The 18,581-nt window shown below is 39.7% G+C and overlaps 1 protein-coding gene and 1 non-coding gene across 2 annotated transcripts in view; one reads left to right on the plus strand and one right to left on the minus strand.

Annotated features, from left to right (window-relative positions):
• Positions 1-18,581, minus strand: part of LOC140926495 (basement membrane-specific heparan sulfate proteoglycan core protein-like) — a 40,155-nt gene that overhangs the window by 9,304 nt on the left and 12,270 nt on the right. The window contains 10 exon segments of the mRNA XM_073376229.1: positions 299-565; positions 978-1,232; positions 1,663-1,917; positions 3,348-3,623; positions 4,432-4,701; positions 5,193-5,455; positions 15,207-15,280; positions 15,282-15,481; positions 16,909-17,181; positions 17,607-17,879. Coding sequence (XP_073232330.1) covers positions 299-565; positions 978-1,232; positions 1,663-1,917; positions 3,348-3,623; positions 4,432-4,701; positions 5,193-5,455; positions 15,207-15,280; positions 15,282-15,481; positions 16,909-17,181; positions 17,607-17,879 — 2,406 coding nt within the window.
• On the plus strand, positions 10,467-10,540 carry Trnas-aga (transfer RNA serine (anticodon AGA)). The gene has a single exon. It is a non-coding gene; the product is annotated as a tRNA-Ser (tRNA).

Here is an 18,581-nt window from a genome sequence, read left to right on the forward strand (position 1 = left end):
TGGTTTACGCAGTAAGATTTAAAGCAGGCTTATGTTTTCACGCCTTCCTCACTTGGTCTGACACGAGGACACGCAATCGCCAGCTTTCGCTATTTTATCCTGTCTTATTATCGTGGCTTATCAACTCGGTTGACAAACCAGTGAACCATTCCTATTCCCCACAAATGTGAATGTCTTTGCAATTGACGGTCAAATATTTCAAGCGTTTTTTAGCTTTACTTGCATTAGCTTTAATTTCTTTTGCAGACCAGTAAACTTGAAAGGTAACAGCAGAAAAGAACAAACAATAAACTCCAACCTTGCACAAAGATGGCTACTTCAGATTGCACAGAGCCCACTCTGTTAGTGACTTCGCACCTATATACACCACCATAGGCAAGCCGTGCGTGCGGGAAAATCAGCTGTCCTCCTTTTGAAATGAGTCCCTCGGGCAACAGACCATCGACGCGGGTCCATTGTATTTCTGGTTGTGGAGTTCCATTCGCGATGCATTCTAGAGTCAAATTCTTTCCTACTGAAACTGTTTTGACGGAGGTTCCACCTGTTATAACCACACTGGGTAGATCTAAAAAGGATATGATTACATGGCTACTCATACGAATGATTTAATGATAGTGATAATGATAATGATTATGATACTGATACAATGACAAAAACGATAAAGATAACAATAGTAATAATTACAGCAGCAACAACAACAACAACAACAACAATAATAATAATGATAACAATAACAGTTGGATAAACTCAAGGGTATAGCATAATATAATTACAGTGCAATGAATTGGCTCGACATTTGAAAAAGATTTATGGACATTAATTTTTGGTTATGATATAATTAAGCACTGTACTTTGAGAATAGGGGGTCGTCAACCAGACAAAAGAACTTAGGTATGATAAGGGGAAATGCGCATAAAAAGGGGATCGAGATGAACAGAAAGTGACTTCTTTTTCTTCAACGCGAAGCTCTAACAAACCTTCGACAGTGAGTTCTATAGATGTTGTAGAAGTTCCAGCAGCATTTTTTGCTGTGCAGATGTATCGACCATTATCGTCACTGATAACTCCTGTAAGACTCAAGACACCAGCTGAGTGTCGTACGGGAATGTCGCTTCCCTCTTTTGACCAGGAGATCACCGGGTCGGGTATGCCAGTCGCGTTGCAGTGAAATGTAACATTGGATTTATGCGCGGCTTCAAAAGATCTAGGCCAGGTCATCACTTTTGGTGCAGCTGAGATATCAGAACGAAAGTCAATCAAAAAGCCAGGACAAATTGAACATGGGATGAAATTGAAAATTGACTAGCTTGTTGATCAGCACTGATTTCCCAAACATAAGTTGATAAATAATCAACATAATCGATATGCAAAGAGCAACAAGACTGGAACGTATATTTCAAAGACACTTTCACTGCCATCACAAAAAAAATCATTTGTAGTACAATATAGAATTTATAGTACAACATAGAATGCTTCTTTCTAAATAAAAGGGAAAAAATTCGATAAATGGGAGTCATTGAGAGAGAAGAAGAAGGGATGAAAGGCCTTTTTTTAATTTGTATTTTTACAATTAAAACTTTTATTACCTTAACTCTTGAGGCATAAACCTCTTATATACTGCGATATATATTTTTTTAATTAACGGCCCCTAAAGGTTCCTACCATACACGACGACGCTTGCAAAGCCTTCACTGGAGCCCGCTGAATTATTACCATAACAGCGGTATGTTCCTGCATGTTTCAGTTTCGCCTCACTGACTTTTAAGGTCCCCTTGTCCCTCACGATGCCGTTTGGGAAACTACCATTGAGTTTTGACCACGTGATTGCAAGTGATGGCTTAACAATGCAAAAGATGTTAAAGGAGGATCCTTGATTGACGGAGATCTTGGAGGGAGTCACGTCGATTAGAGGAGGCACTGGTTAAAAAAAGAAAGAAAAAAGGAACCGGTCGGGTTGTTTATCACTTAAATGTAGACATAGGTCGGTTCACTATTTGCGAGTTTTAAGGTAAAAAAAATCCAGAATTCTGTCCCGGTGAGAAGACATAGGGCGCGATCCATTCAACCAAAATTTCCGGAAATTTCGGTCCAAAACTCAATGGATCGGTTCGGTCCAACCCGAAAAGTTTCGAAAAAACGGCTCCACCTTTTGAGGTGAACCACTTTTCCCGGTCGAACCGGTTGGAATTTTGGTTGAATGGATCGCGCCCACAATAAAAGGGGTTCGAGGCTTGGTATGACAACTTAAAACAAATCACTATATTTTGTCTCCTTGATCCTTCAGTTGTTGCCTTAAAGTTAATGTAAAAGCAGGAATCTATTTCACAAACTCGTTCCATTCCCAAAACAGGCCTCGAAAGCTTGAAACTTGTCTCAAAGATAAATCAAGTTTGGGCAAGAAGGGAAACACAAATTTCAGTCTGGAATATTCAACTACATGGCTACCTTTTAAAATTTGTCGTTTCTCCTAAAAGTTCCTAAAGTTGGTGTTCCAGTTTTTCATTGTTTTCGAAACCTTTGGAAAATGTTAAAGAACCTCGAGTTCAAAAAACAGCATTACTTGGAATCGTTGATTGTAATAATTACGTTGAAAAGATATAATGGGAGAGGTGTCTAACAGGGTAGTAGCAGTCTAAGCTCTTTTATCTTTGACGGACATACGATATGCCTCAAGCGGACAGCTTCACTTACGGCCACCTTAACAAGTCTTCCCATTAGGAACTTCACTACAAAAGCATGATTTGTTACCGGCCAGCTCCCAATGAAATTACGTTTTTGCTTGCCGATGGTGTCTGCCTAAGGGAAATTTGACTGTATTTGACAGTTTGTAGTACAGACACGGGTAAGACATGTGCCATTTCTTATTTAAAGAGGGCTTTTTTGAAATATCGTATAGTTTGAACAGTTACCAAGTAAAAGTGAGGGAAAGTCCCTTAGTTATTAATCAAAGCGCTTCTTCACATTAAAGCATATGAAGAAGGAACCATTTTTATGGAAGGCTCAGAAACAGGATGCCTTATTGGTCAAAGTGGTACATAAAGAAATGGCCTTTACACCTCCAGTTGGCGGCGTCATTGAACTTCGCCAGGATAAAATGTGTAACTCAATTATATGCCTCTACAAAATGATAAAAGATCAATGGTAATTGACGTTAAAATTTGTTTTACGTTGAAATTTGTGGGAGATGTATCTTATTGTTGAGCTACAACAAATAAAACCTTTGAAACCTTTGAATGTCTCTAACTTGGATTCTGAATGTGATTTTTCTTAGTAATATTTTCGATTAGTCTGGATTCGAGAAACTTAATCCTCTCTTTTCTTGTGTTCAATTTTTTGCTTAATCCTACCTATCACTTCCAACTTGACACTAAAACTGTCCTGCCCTTCACTATTAACTGCTTTACAGGAGTACGTCCCAGCATCTTCTGCACCGACAGACGGGATCATCAGTATTCCATCTCTATCAAGGGCGTCATTGGGTAAATTAGAACCCAGTCTTTCCCAGACAATGGTCGGAGCTGGTAAGCCGGATGCATTGCACCGAAACTCCACGTCTTCTCCTTCGATGACAGTTTGTGAAACAGAATTTAAGACGATCTCTGGTGGTTCTAGTGGAACAGTTACTAGAAGGAATCAGAATAACCTTATGTCATATTTCGTCAATGGAGAAAAATAAAACATGAATTTAGTTCAACTTTTGTATCACTCATTAGTTTTGTTCTAAGCTGAATAAGTGTAAAAAAGTTTCCACACATACGCCACATGCTTAAAATATCACGTCATACAATCCTCTTTGAGAACAATTTCGGCCTAAAATTAAAGCTTCCTTTAATTAAAGTAAGGACAATATCAAAAGTTCCTCTAAATTAAATTAAAATGACAAACATCCTGAAACAGCCTAGCATGAAAAAACTGCCGACATCTCGCGACACCACTAATGGTTTTCCTGGAAATGACGTCTGATAAACGAGTGGAGAAATTTTATACTAATGACGTTTTACTACTCTGACCTTGGTAGTGATTTTGGTTGGCACTTTCCAGATCTGGGTAGCGACACATCATTAGCAAGGAATTTCTGCGCTCGTTCCTTAGAAGTATTTTCCGTTGATGGCGTCTCGAAATGTCGGCTGTTTTGTTAGGCTAGACACAGACACTCCTCGACCGACAATAAGGAATCTTCAAAGTGAACATTGGATGATTACATTAACAAATATGAGGAAACAGTCGTTGCAATTTCGCAAGAAAACCTAAGAAAAACAAAAAAAAAATTGTTATTCTATGATAACCAGTTCCAGGTTCATGATATGGTGGAAAGCAAAAGGAGAAATGATTTGTTTACGATTGTTTACTTTTCGGATGTCTGAGAAGGACATTTAGCGAGTCCTTAATTTCTCAGGACCTTGCTGCTATTACACTGCATAGGGAATATACCTGTTAACTGCACACTTTCCTGAGTCAATCCTACAATATTCTCTGCCTGGCAGGTAAAGTTCCCCTGGTCTTCCGGTCTGACATTTTCAATAATCAACTTCAACACTCCACGATTGGTTTCCCTTATTTGCAGATTAGACCGAGGATGCCCTTCAATAATCCATTGGACTACTGGAGGAGGGCTCCCTGCAGCTGCGCATTCCAGCGTGACCGAGTTTCCACCTTTCACGGAGACTGGACTGGAAGGGCTCACTATCAACTGGGGCTCACCTGTGTAATAATTAGGCAAGCCATACCGTTATTGTGTAGTCACTACCTTCAAGATGCCATAAAATAAGCTTTATCACTGGCAAAAGAATACAGGTTTCAAAAAGGAAGAAACGAGGTACTTTCTTGTTGAAAAGTCTCGCCATTTCAGCACTGGTCAAGATATTCGTTGTTTGTCCCCTTAAAACTCTTAATAATAAGTACTGTTTTAATTTCTATTTGGGTAATGTAGTCATTGCTTACTCGTGCTGTTGAAAGTGAAGTAAAGATAAGGATCTGGTTAAAAACGACAACTGGCCATTACTTTCCTCGAGAAGTTTGTCTTCAGGAATTCATAGTAATAAAAGACGGACAAGAAAAAGTGACTTAAAGAAACAAACACACAAGAGAAGAGTTTTATGTGTTTTAGGTGGTGGTTCTTGAAAAGGGTTGTCAGAAACAAGATAGGTATTTGTAGAGTTGTTGCCCTCTGCTTGTGTTAGATTAAAATTTACCTTGAACAATAAGCAAAGCCGCTGCTTCAGTTGACCCTAGGATATTTGTCGCCTTACAAATATATCTGCCTCCATTGTCACCGGACGCGCGAGAGATCACTAAGACGCCGTTGTCACTGCTGTTTAGCGGTTTATTTTGCTCCCTTTCCCAGACTACCGATGGAGGCGGGTTGCCCTCCTTCACCACGCATCTGAATGTTACACTCCCTCCACCTGTGACTGTCAGCTTTCTCGCTGGCATGATATTCTATTTTTGGCATCACCTTTACTAACAGATGAAAGTAAAAAGAGTGATTTCAGAGTTAACTGTTAGGACAGCTAAGATTAGTTTAAGGTGAGTGATTTTTCAGCCCTGAGGCTGGTAACCATATGCATGGTATCAGGGCTTATCGTACCCTCGTACACTTCATGGCTTCTCATCCGAGTGGGGCTAAAAATGAGCCAGTAAAGATTCAGTGGGGGGTAGAGGCGGTCAGGCTGCTGGACTGATAATTAAGAATAGCATAGGTATTTCATTCAGAACGGTAGAAAAAGGACATACCGGTATTACCCACCAGATCATCATTCTAGTCAGAAAAACCAGAAACGTTCTCAGGCAAATGACATGTTGAGTTAAGGTAACTTCGTCATTAAAACAGGCACATTGAGCTATGACAAAGTTTTCCACATAACTTTTTCGTTTTTTACGCGATGGCTGAGAAACTTTGCAAACAACAACAGATATCATTCAACAATAATACGAAATATTTAGATTTCATTGCTGATAAATATTTTTTCGAAATTAGCGCTTAAAAGAAAATCGCGTCCAGTAAAACATTTTGCTAATATTTTTTATTGAAATTTCTGGTATCCGCTTTTGTTGATATAGTAAATATACCAGGGAAATTTCGGAGAAATCGTTGGAACAGAAGTTGGCAATAGAAGTCGTTCGAAATTCAGCTTTGAAATTTTTTTAGAGTATCAAAAATAAATTCCTCTGAGGTAGAACGAGCTATCATCAACAAACGCAGATACCAGGAATTTCAGTCAAAAATATCAGCATGAAGATATCATAGCGCCTGTATTAATGACCAAGCCACCTTAATTTTCTTGTCCTCTAGTGGGCACTGCCATTTACTGTCCGATGCCCTTTTATTATATCCAGGTCTAAGTTGGCAAGGCAATTTACAAACTTCAACAATTACCTGTATTACAAGTGGTCTTACCAGGAACTTACCCATCAGCTGAACAGTTTCCTGGGTCTTCCCTACGATGTTTTGAGCCTGACAGGTGTAATTGCCCTCATCTTCTAGACCCACGGTCTCAATTACCAGTTTTGAGACACCACGGCCACGTTCCCCCAGCTGAAGGCTGGAGTGAGATTTAAGCTGAGTTTCCCATTGAACATCTGGGTTGGGTTTTCCCTCTGCTACACATTCTAGAGAGACAGAGCTGCCAGCTTTAACTGAAACGGGACTGGAAGGGCTCACTATTATCTTTGGCTCACCTGTGTATAAAAGAAATGCGCTTTATTGATTTGACGCAGAAACTTGGGCTATGGCCCATGAAAGTATAAGCCAGAAGTAGCGTTATGCACTGCTTTTCTACATTGTGTTTTTACTTCTGTGCAAGAGACACTAGCCTTTGAACGCTTAGCCACAACAATTCATCATAACTGAGATTGAAAGTTGCTACCAAGCGCGCCTTTAATTAGATTAAATGATTAATTTCATAGAATTGATAAGATTGTTTGCAGTCCCCCGTTTTACAGTAAGATCGTCTTGGTAGAACCGGCTTACCATGACAGGCGGTCATTGGGGGTAAACGTTACGGAAGAAGGCGCGAGACCCTTTAGTGAATCTTACCGAGCTGGTCGCTAGTTACGGTAAACGCTCTAGACAAATAGCGTATTGTATGGTCTATAAATGAATAAGTAAACAAATACATAACTTTATTAATTTTTCATTTGAGAGGTCTAAACTCTAATGACAAAATGATGTGCTTTCGGAAAGCATTGACGTTATATCTTAAAAATTTCCTATTTCGTGACGTACATTCTTTAACGCGTTGCCAGATAATTGTACCTTGAACAATAAGAAAGGCGACTGCCTCAGTGGACCCCAGAATATTCGTCGCTCTACAGATGTACTTTCCTTGACTGACACCACTGGCAGCAGCTATCACTAACACGCCATCACTACTGCTGTTCAGCGGTTTATTTCCTTCTCGTTCCCAGACCACAGTCGGAGTTGGATTACCCGCAATTACCGCACACGTTAGATTCACAGTATCTCCGCCGCTCACTGTCAGGTTTGGTGCTGGCCTGATTTCTATTCTTGGCATATCCTTTGCTGTAGATTCAAGATTTTGTTGTTATATAATTATTATTGTTACCATTATTACTCGTAACACTTTTAATTACTTAACTAGTGGCAATTGCAGATTTTAGACAGGGTTTGAGGTTAGAGTATCTTTGGTTTGAGAGTGATGGGAAATGCCCCACGGAGAAAATTCGATGATGCATTCGATGATATCCGAATGTCCAATCTTAGGTCAACAAACTGATGAGTATTCACTCATCAAAGGACTTCGTGTTTTGGTATCAGAAGATACTGAGAATAAAATGCAATGGCATGTGAAGCGAAAAACACAACGCCATTTTCTTTCTTCGGAATCTCCAAACTCAAGGTGACAAGCAGTTGACATTTGGGAAAAAGTGGAACCAAAATAATTACCATGGCGTGTGAAGTTATTTTAACGCTGTGTCCTATATTGTTTCTTCGTCCTGGCAAATCACAACAACAAAAGGGACAACTAAGTTAAGTGGAAACGACGTAAAGCGACGTAAATTGCTTGCGTTTGCTAAGGCTTTTGAGGATTTAGTGAAATCGTTTATTTCCTAAAAGGAAGCTGATTTATCATGATGTGTCTCGTTAGCAGTGGCAATTTAAGGCTCTGAGTGAAGAAATATTAAAACCGAAAACAATCGTCTTTCAGTCCCGGACACGCCTTACCCATGAGAACGCGATTCTTAACTTATATTCGGTTGCCGGCGGTCACAGTCTTTTCATCCACTGTTAACAGGCTAGTGATCAGAAGCCGAAAGTTCTAAAAAGCATTTTCAAGAGCTCTTTTGATAACCTGAGCAAGATTATATTTTAAAAGAGTGTATATATTTATTTCTGCCATAGCTTGCGCTTGGGTGGAAACATTCTACAGGTACTAATGGAGCTTAAATGTTAAGAAAGGAGCTTATTTTTCTAATTGAATTGATGGTACCTTATTAAATTCATTAGCGAGAACGGATGCAGCACCTTTATCACTTCAGCCGTAGCTCTTTCATTCGCCACTTCTTAAGTGGAGAATGGAGATAAATAACATAATCTGTACGATACCTTGAACAGTAAGAAAGGCAATGGCTTCAGATGTCCCTAGATTATTCGTAGCTCTACTAATGTATTTTCCCTGACTGTCGCCAGTGGCAGCAGAGATCACTAAGGCGCCGTCTTTACTGCTGTTTAGTGGTTTATTCCCTTCTCGTTCCCAGACCAATGACGGTGATGGATTACCAGCTCTCACCACGCATCTTAAAAAAACTGATTCTCCTGTGGCAATTGTGAGGTTCGTGGTTGGTGTAATTTCTATTTCTGGTGGAACCTTTACTAAGGAGCAAAGAAAAAGCAAAGGTCAACCATTGCTTATGGAAAATTACAAGGAGAGTTTTTGAATCACTGTATCACGTATTACTTGATCGCTAGGAATTGCTTTGCATGAAATAGTCTACACAAGCGTCATGAGATCTGCCGAAACAACTTTGGATACATATACAACGCAAATATCAGTTGCACTGATACATGTGGTTCAACCTATCCTTGCTTTCTGTTTAAAATTTTTCAATGCCATTCCCACACACTTCGAAAAGGAAAGCAAACCAGTTTAATTTTAAACCACGGGTGAGATAGTGGGAAGTTTACCGTGCATTGACAAAATTTAAAGCAAAAGACCAAAAGCAAATCTTACCGGAATAAACACCACTTTAGTTCCTGAGGAAAAGAGAGAAAGAAAATCGAAGCGCACTGCATAAAGACGTATAACACACCCGTTTAGCTGTATTAGAATACAGACGTCAAAAATAATGATTATAAAACGACCGCACACATACCCCCAAAAAACAACAACAATAACAAATTAAATAACGTTGTGTGGCACCAAGTTATTTTCACTTAAGTTGTGAACAGAGTGGAAGAATTGGAAACATACTCATACTGACACCCAACATACTCACCTATCAACTGAATCGTTTCCAGAGTTTTCCCTACAATGTTTTGAGCATGACAAGTGTAATTTCCCTGATGTTCCGCTGTCACATTTCTTATAACAAGTTTCAACATTCCGGGACCGTTCACCATCAGTTGAAAATTGGATTAGGAATTTCCCTGAGTTTTCCATTGAACCTCCGGAGGGGGATTCCCCACGACTGCGCATTCTAGAGTGACCGACCCCCCAGTTGTCACGGAAATGGAGTTGGGCGGGCTCAGCATTATCTTGGGTTCAGCTGCGTGATGAAATAAAAGTAGATTAAAACAAATTGAAAAGGTTTATAAGGGCTAAATGATTGCACACATCTTCCTTAAAGTTAATGCAGGATCTGATTTTCTGGGGCTAGACAAACATTAGGTAACTCAACAACATTATTTTTCACCACAAACAGGTTATGCAAAATGGCAGGGAAGTCGGAAAACAAGACATATATAGAAAGTAAGGAAAACATGCTCGCAGGAATTGAACACCACCGGGTTAAAATCTGGGTAATCCTTGTGGGTATTTGAATAAAGGGGAAATTTCTTGCTGCCTTTGCTCCCCACCCCCTTTCCCAAGAAGTCTAGGGTTACTTTTAGGGCCTGTTTACATGGAGGCGGAAGACCCCAGGTAGGTGAGGCAACGGTAAACCGCCTGTCCATATAATCTCATTTTAATTTGATCACGTTTACATCGGGCTACCTCACCTATCTAGAGTCCCCCACCTGCAGGGTAAACAGCCCCTTGATAACCTTATTGAGCGATACCTTTAGGCAACACACTAACATGTCTTTTGAGGAACATTTAAGCAGGAAGGAGGATTTAGTATGACTTATTTTATAAGCGACGAACGCTTGAAAGATAGTCGCTACCGAACAGGTTGCAGCAAATTCCATAAATGACAGAACCGGCAGGGATGCCGGTATCTTACAGTGTAGCTTTCAATAAGAGCTTTTCTCACTGTAACATTAAATTCCGACCCTGCTCGTCATTAGAGCTCCAGTAGCTCAGTGGTTAGAGCGTCCGAACTAGAACTCGGAGGGTCGTGAGTTCGATTCTCAACTGGAGCTCGGAAAATTGTTGTGAGCTTTCTGGTGTTTGAATTCTCCTTCTTAAATACCTTGTACAGTAAGCAAGGCCACGGCCTCAGTTGACCCAATGATATTCGACGCTTTGCAGATATACATTCCTTCATTGTCAAAAGTTACAGGGGAGATCACCAATATGCCGTCGCTACTGCTGTTAAGCAGTAGCTTTGTGTCTCTTTCCCAGACTACAGCTGGAGGTGGATGACCCGCTTTGACCACGCATCTCAAAACCACTGCCTCTCCTGTTGTAGCTGTGAGGTTGGGTGCAGGCATGATTTCTATCCCTGGTGGAACCTTCGCTGGGAGTCAAAGTGAGAGCTAGGCTTTATAGATGGGCTTAAAATATCTTTAATGTTATGGTAAAGACCTTTTGCATTGCCCAACCGAACATTTGGAGTCCATCGCTAAAGAGAGTACGAGGGGAGTACGCCACAAACTTGCACAGGGGGAACTTCCACTTATAGGCCATTATAGGAAATAGCCCTCCCCCCTCCCTTCCCCCGTGAACAACTGAGTGGTGCAAAAAGCAAGTTGGGTCTGTAAGTGTCCTTTTTGCATCACGAAAAAGCCGAATTAAAAAATCCAGAGCCAAGTTTTAAATCTGTGCTGCAGGAAATCACAATCAAAACTCGTAACACAGTTTGCCCGTTCGCCCCCACATAGCACGGACAATTCTTGGCGTGAAAGTCGATGAAGTGGCACAAAATTTCCAGCCTGGTTACGGTTTCAACTCAAACACAATTAGTCACTTCTGATGAAAACATAACAGAAAAGCGGCTTATGGCACCATCCAAAAACTGCTCAGTAGCTTCCAGCTCCATTTAAAAGGTCACAATACAGGACAAGCCTTGAGGTTTCAATCTAGAAAGTGGATCTACCAAGGACAACTGTGAAATTGAGTATTTAAAAACCTTAGACGCTCAAAAAATTCCAACACGGATTTTATGATTATCTTTTTTTAATGCGGTAAAGCCGTTAAGGCAACAAACCAACTATCAACGGTGAATCTAAAGCCTGCCACCGTAAGCAACGTGTTAAGGTATCTACACCTGAATGCAAAAGATAGGGTTTCACTTGATTTTTAGAGAGTTTATTTTTTAATTCTCTTTGTGCATGCATTTATAGTGTGGTTCTGATTTTCCTTGTAAAAAATCCCACCATTTGCGACTTTCACCTTTTCCATAATACGGTAGATTTTCTCACAAACGAAAATGCATGGGTATTGCGTCAATGTTTCAATAAGGGACGATTGACAGTCTCAATACTTATGCTAACATTTGTGGGAAAGAAAACCGCATTTTGGGGAATGGAAAGTTGCAAATAAACTAACTCCAGTATATCATATTCAAGTAGTCACGCATGTAAGACAATCATGCCAAGTTACGTGTCGGTCCGCCACCGGTATTAACTTCCCTCTCATTTGGATATATGATTCGTTTTAGTTAAGAGCACCGTGATGCTCAGTTCGGTCGACCGATGATGATGATCTCTTACATGCGCCTTTGGTAGAGAAAATGAATGCTAAGTTGGAAAGTATCTGGTTAAGTTGTATATTTCCTTTCAATTCAGAAGGATTCTACTTTCATTGCTAGTATTAACAGTTTCTTAGAACTTAATATACTTTGTTAGTTTAGAAGTTCAAGTGAACAAGTAACACTTTCAAAATGATTATTTTCTTTTGCCCTAATCGCAGATTAGAAATCTAAAGGGAAGATTACCATCGTTCATAGTATAAATAAGTTTTCTGGAGTAAACTTTTCGAGAAATGTTCCAGAATTTTATGGTTTTATGCCAGGGGTGCGGCGGATGTATAAATATATGAGTTATAAGCAACCCCTAAGTCAGGCTCAAAGAATGCACGCGTGTTCACCGTCTACAAAAAGCGATTCTTCAGATTCCATTAAAAGGGTGTACTTATCAATAGATATAGAATATAGATATAACAATAGCGAGTATGGAGAGTTTGTGCATGAAAGATGACCATGATGACCGCTTCAAATCTATAAATTAGGCGGTTGGATGCTGTAGGCAAATAACATTTTTAAAACACTTATTCTGAAAGTCATCAGTAAAAATTGCAGTTTTATCAAAAGGAATTATAGCCTACGCATCAAAGAACGAATGGTAAGAATGTAGTTTAGAGACTTTAATGGGGCAAAGGTCCAGCTAGTATCTTACCTTTTGGTACTTTTTTTCTTTAAATCATTTATTCAGAGAGTTTTAGAGTAATGAAGTGGTTTACAGAGAACAAAACGAAGAAAATTTTAATCTAGAAATGCGGGGTGCGTACTAACGAGACAATTTGTAATAATGCATTATTTTATTTGGATCCAGAAGTCAATTTGGCAGCATTGTGCTCATTTAACATGCCTCAAAATGTTTCAGGCATTTAAATTTCGTCAATGAGTTTGCACTAGCGGTTACTATGCTGACAAACTACTTTTAGTAACGAGGACGCTATGGCTTTATATGTATGGTAATATTTTTACGAGCACACCTCTAAGTCTCTTAGCGATCACACGCATGAGTTTTTTAACCCTTTCCTCCCAAAGTAACTCGTAAATTTCTCGTAATTTTCAAAACTCGTAAACTTTAAAAGTCAACCAGAATACTTCAATTACTGGCTTTAACTTTCGAGTTAAGAGAAAATATTACTGTGGTACAGTTGATGGGAAGCTACTGAGCAGTACGATACGGCAGTGTTGTCAGATTCTCTGGTTGTTTTCAACACTGCACTAAAAATCTAATCGGATTATGAACAAGAGCACTTCTGGGAGTGAAAGGGTTTAAGTAGCTGGCGATTGCTTGTTTATGGAATTAACAATAATGCAAAATAGAGTCGTTCGAGAATTCAAGAGCACACCAACTTTTGTTGATTCATTAGCCCTTTCACTCCACACCAGAGCCGAGTTGCTCGAAGCCCGATTGGAAGAAATTTAAGATAGCTAACCATAACAACAGATATGAGAAGAACTAACTGGGCCTCAAAAAACTCGGCCTAAGATGCCACATGCAAGATCGTTGTTATGCCACGTCATCCAGTTCTTAACAACGACAACAACAGCAACAACAAAAAACAATAACAATAATCACTGCGTAATCTAACAAATTCCAATCTAACAAATTCAATTCCGAGCGTATGGCAATTAAAAAGCAATTTTTGATCACAGTTATTTGGCAAAGATGGCTAGCGAGAGAGAGAGAGAGAGAAAAAAAAAAAAAAGAAACGTAGAAATATAGAAATAATGATAAGAACCGAGTTAATGCGGATATGGGAACTAAATAACCTAACTATAGCTTCGACGATATGAGATATTGCAATTTAGTATATACACACTCAGTGATCTTGGTGATTCAAGCAATCTGATTGGTTCGCTATCTCGGAGTGTTCAACAATATTCACCTCCTAGCGAGTGGATAATGTGTGAGCTCGGTGTTTTTCCCATTTTTTTTAGAGAACGATCTTTTAAAAGTCGACAAAATCCTAGGGCTGACTTTTTTTAAGGCAAGAAAAGAATTGGAAGGATTCAATCAGGCGTTTTTCAATTTAGTGTAGCTGAGTTTTGTGCTCAATGGATTGTTTACAACTCCCATGTATTCGCGTAGAACAAGCCGTTTCGTGAACTCAGCGTTTTCAAACAGAAAATTTTGGCTCAAAAATCGAAGTTTATTTATGACAAACAAATTTAAAAGGAAATGTTTGCAGAAATTCTACGTTTCAACTAATCAGGAAGAAGAATGATGCAGGAAGACGACGTCTTACCTTGAGCAACGGAGCCGCCATTTTTGTCAGCACTTCATGCAAGAACGACACAACAAACCCTTTTGGCTATAAACTTGGCGAGTCAAAAGAAAAAAAAAAGTTTTACTCTTCTACTCAGGTAAGGGAACAGTTCAAACTTTTAGGGGTTCCATTTAAGCCATTACGCTGTTGTTTGCGAAATGATAAACTTGTGAATTGCCGTGTTTGAAAATTCTGCAAAGATCTATTTTTAAACTTACGCGTGATTTGATCTGTCAATCAAATCGTACTTTTTAATGGTTTCCTCTCTGATTTTGTTGAGATCACTTCGTGTGTATATACTAAAACAATTATTCTTTTCAATCTCGGTGAATAGTGACTTTGGGAATATTAACCTCGCCGCTTTCGCGGCTCGGTAAATATTTAGCCACTATTCACCTCGATTTCAAAGAATAATTGTTAAATGGTCTTAGAACCTTTGCATCCTTAGCGTGAAAAACTTCATATGACTAAACCCTAATCTTGTCAATTGCTAATATACGCACAAGAAGAAAAAGCGCATCCTTTGTTCACTACTGATGCATCACATGCACTCATAATTGCGAAAATAATGTAATTTGGGAGTGTGTCTAAAACTCAAAACCCTGCAAGCAGCATAGCCCTAACCGTAAACTAAACTCTCCTCTCAAATCGTTATACGTAAAGTTGCGATATTTTGATTTCACTGAATAATGCCTTCGGGGTGGCAACGTAGACCCTGTTATGTAAAACTTTTGGATGGAGTGAAAGGGGTAATTATGGTATGTGTATTAATAGCATAACCTATCTCAGTATGGCCCAGGCTGACCCTCCATGCGTTCATGCAAACTTTTCCACAAGTTCACCGAGGAGTGCTTTGAGAATTACTCACTTCTAACATCAACTATCCCTGTTGCCTGCTGGACTCCTTTCTTGTTTTGCGCCATGCACACGTACCTTCCCCTCGTCCTCAATAGTCGCGTTTTGTATCCGCAGCAGGCCTTCTTCAATTACGTGATTCTCCGTTAAGCTGCCGCCAATTTTGTTCCACTGAATGGTGGGGTTAGGACGTCCTGTCACCTGACATGACAGGATTGCTGATGCACCTACGTCAACAGTTTGATTCAACGGTACCATGACTGCTGTTGGAGCGACAGAGTTGTCTGAAGAAATAAACGAGGTATATACTTTACCATCATACCTCTTGATAAGAAGAGTTTCAATAAATTTCCATCTTTTAAGTCTATGACGAAATACTATCATGTTAAAACTTTCATTTTTAAGACACCATACGTGGCTCTGAGGTAGAGGGAATTTAAACAAAATATTATGAATTATTCATACCTGGGCCGGAATCTTTTGTTTTATACCCCTCTATCTCAGACTCGAGCGTTAGTTTGACCAAAACTCGTTTTTACAAAACACGAAACTATTTGAATGACTCTGAGAAGTAAGTTTCACCTCACCCAGGCTACTAGCCTGATGTGTTCTGTTAGAAAATAAGAAAACCGAAAGAAAATTAAAGGCGCTGTGTCACGAAACTCAGCCAAATTAGGTAATTACAAAATGCCCGTTAAATTAAGAGAAACGTAAATAACCGCTTAAAACATTAAAGGAAAGTTAAAATAACACAACAAATACAACAGATGCCACGGATGGGCAAAACTGAAGAAGATTGAAACGGATTGAAATTAGGGTTTTTGAAAGCTGTTCAACCTAACAGTTTTTCAAAGTTGATCCCTGCTGTTTGCAGCTTCAAAAATAATGCTCAGGAGACATATTTGTTTGTCTCGAATCTTTGCTTGAGTCATTTACAAGTAATTTCTTTGCTTACTTTAAGTTCCGTAGCGACTGAGGGCGAGTAACTGGCAAAATTAAACAAAATGAACTGGGCTGCCGTGACACCCCTTTAAGTGCAATTTTATCCAGTGTCGAACAAGGTCCCGTCTACGTCTTCACGTATTCGGATATTTTCTAATGCGCGAAATTTTTAAATCCACTTGTATCCGTACTCAAATCTAATTTGCCCACGTCCACACGTATTGGGATTCACTCTCAGTTCGTCAGCTAATTTGTACAGGGATCTTCGGCTCATGCGAAAATTTTATTGCCAATCTTCTTCAATGACTGTTTCACTGACAAAATTGTCGCGAAACACTATTTCGCTCGTTTAACTTGTTTACGGAGTCCAAATTCGTCCGTCCGACCTGGAAAGAAGCTTCAAAATTTCGAGCCGCCGTTTGGCATAATTGAAGTGTCAAGTAATCATAGCTAAGTTTAACAGTACACAAGTTATGACTTGAAACTGAAGTCCAAGAAGTGTAGAAGCGATAACCCATTGCGCTCGGCATCGTCTTGAATATTCCTGGTAAAGAACTGAGCTCGATGTTGTGACATCACTGGATAAAAACATATCTGGAATTAGCGTCCACGCGATTCCGAATTCATAGCGTATTCAAAAATTTCCACTCTGGCGAACGGATTCGTATGCCGGATACACCGGATATGTCTGGACAGAAGCCGAATTCGCAAAGAAAAAGTTGCGGATTCAAAAATTTCCTAATACGTATGAACGGGGCCTAAATAATACCTTTTGCAACATTCAATGTTACAGGTTCAGCCTTAGCTCCGAATTTGTTCGCAGCTCTGCAAAAGTAGGTTCCTGCGTCTTCAAGCTTCGTTGAGGAAATGATTAGTACGCCATTCTCGGACGAAGATGACGAGGAAAGCCGACCTTTCTCACGTGACCAGCGAATTGTAGGAGTCGGGTCTCCACCAGCAAGGCATTCAAATAACGCCTTATCACCTTCTATGACATTGAGAGTGCTGGGAGTGACTGAGATTAGAGGGACGCTGCCACCGGCTGTTAAAAAGATGATAAATAATTGATGAAAGAAACAAACGTCGTTCCCAGGGATCATTATAAGTTTCTGGGAAACTGCCCACCTACCCCTTCCCTGAGCCAACATTTTGCCCTAAGTGAGAAGTAAGTGTTAATGCTGACGAGAGAGAAGGGGAGGGGGGGGAGGGTCAAGTAGGGGAGAACCCTGGGAACCATGTTGGCACCGAGTAGAAAACGTGTTCATATTTCTGCTTAAGGGGGTTACTTCACGATATTTATCAAAACCCAAATCGAGCGAAAGATGAAAGTAACTGCTCAAAACTTCAAAAGCAATTTCAGCGTTAGCCTAACAATTTTTCAAAGCTTAATTTATTGTTTGTAACCCCTGAGAAAGAATCAAGGAAATCAAAGAAAAAATGAAGAACAATTAAGGATCAATTTCTTACCGGAGACATTCAGAAACGCGGTCGTACCGGAAATGCCACCCAAGTTTTCAGCGGTGCAAAAGTACTTTCCTTCATGTATCTTTTCTACTTTAGGAATTTTAAGAAGGCCATTGTCATTAGACAATATTGCTTCTGATGGTAGTTTACTGTCAGGACCACCGTGCCACTGGAGGACTGGAGCGGGAAATCCAATGGCTGAGCAGCGAAATTGAGCCGAGTCTCCTTCGCGCACGCTCAGTAGTACGGGTGAAATCGACACTTTCGGACTTGTCACTACGAAAGAAAAAATAAGTACTTTTGCGGCCATTAGATTAACCATACTAACTGAATTATAGAGGAAGGTAAAAAACCAAATTGCATGACAGAACTCCACTAATCCATACACCTGGTAACCGTTACTAAACTTGACATATATATGCATAAATCTGTTACAACGAGAAACAAGATTAAATAGAGTATTTGGAATAGTGATTCGCCATGAATTAAGGCGAGAATCTGTTTACCCTAAACAGTTTGCACTTTCGTTTATTTTTCTTTAAAATGTTTCGGACGCCAGTAGACGGCTTTTTTCCTGATTTTAAGGGCTCAAACCATAGTTCGAGTAATCGAGGGTAAAATTATATAGAAAATGACCTGAGGGGAAACGAAAATTGGTTCGAGTTATCGGGAGTTCGAGTTATCGAGGGTTCGAGTTACCGAGGGTAAAATTGCAGTGAATGTATGACGAAAATCTAGGGGAAATCGATTTTGTTTCGAGTTAGCGTGGGTTCGAGTTATCAGGAGTTGACTGTATTATTTTTATGTTTAGTCAAATGAAGTAAAAGTATTAATTATGACAAGTTAATGTAACAGCCGAGGCTTGAGGCTTGCAGCAAATCAGGTTGTTAACACGTTTGAACGTGGGTGGTAAAACGCGTAAGATCGCTATTCAAATCGTTTTGCAGCAATGTTGCAAGACAAGTTGTACGCTTTTTG

The sequence above is a fragment of the Porites lutea genome, chromosome 1 (assembly GCF_958299795.1).
Source record: "Porites lutea chromosome 1, jaPorLute2.1, whole genome shotgun sequence".
NCBI classification, from domain to species: Eukaryota; Metazoa; Cnidaria; class Anthozoa; order Scleractinia; family Poritidae; genus Porites; species Porites lutea.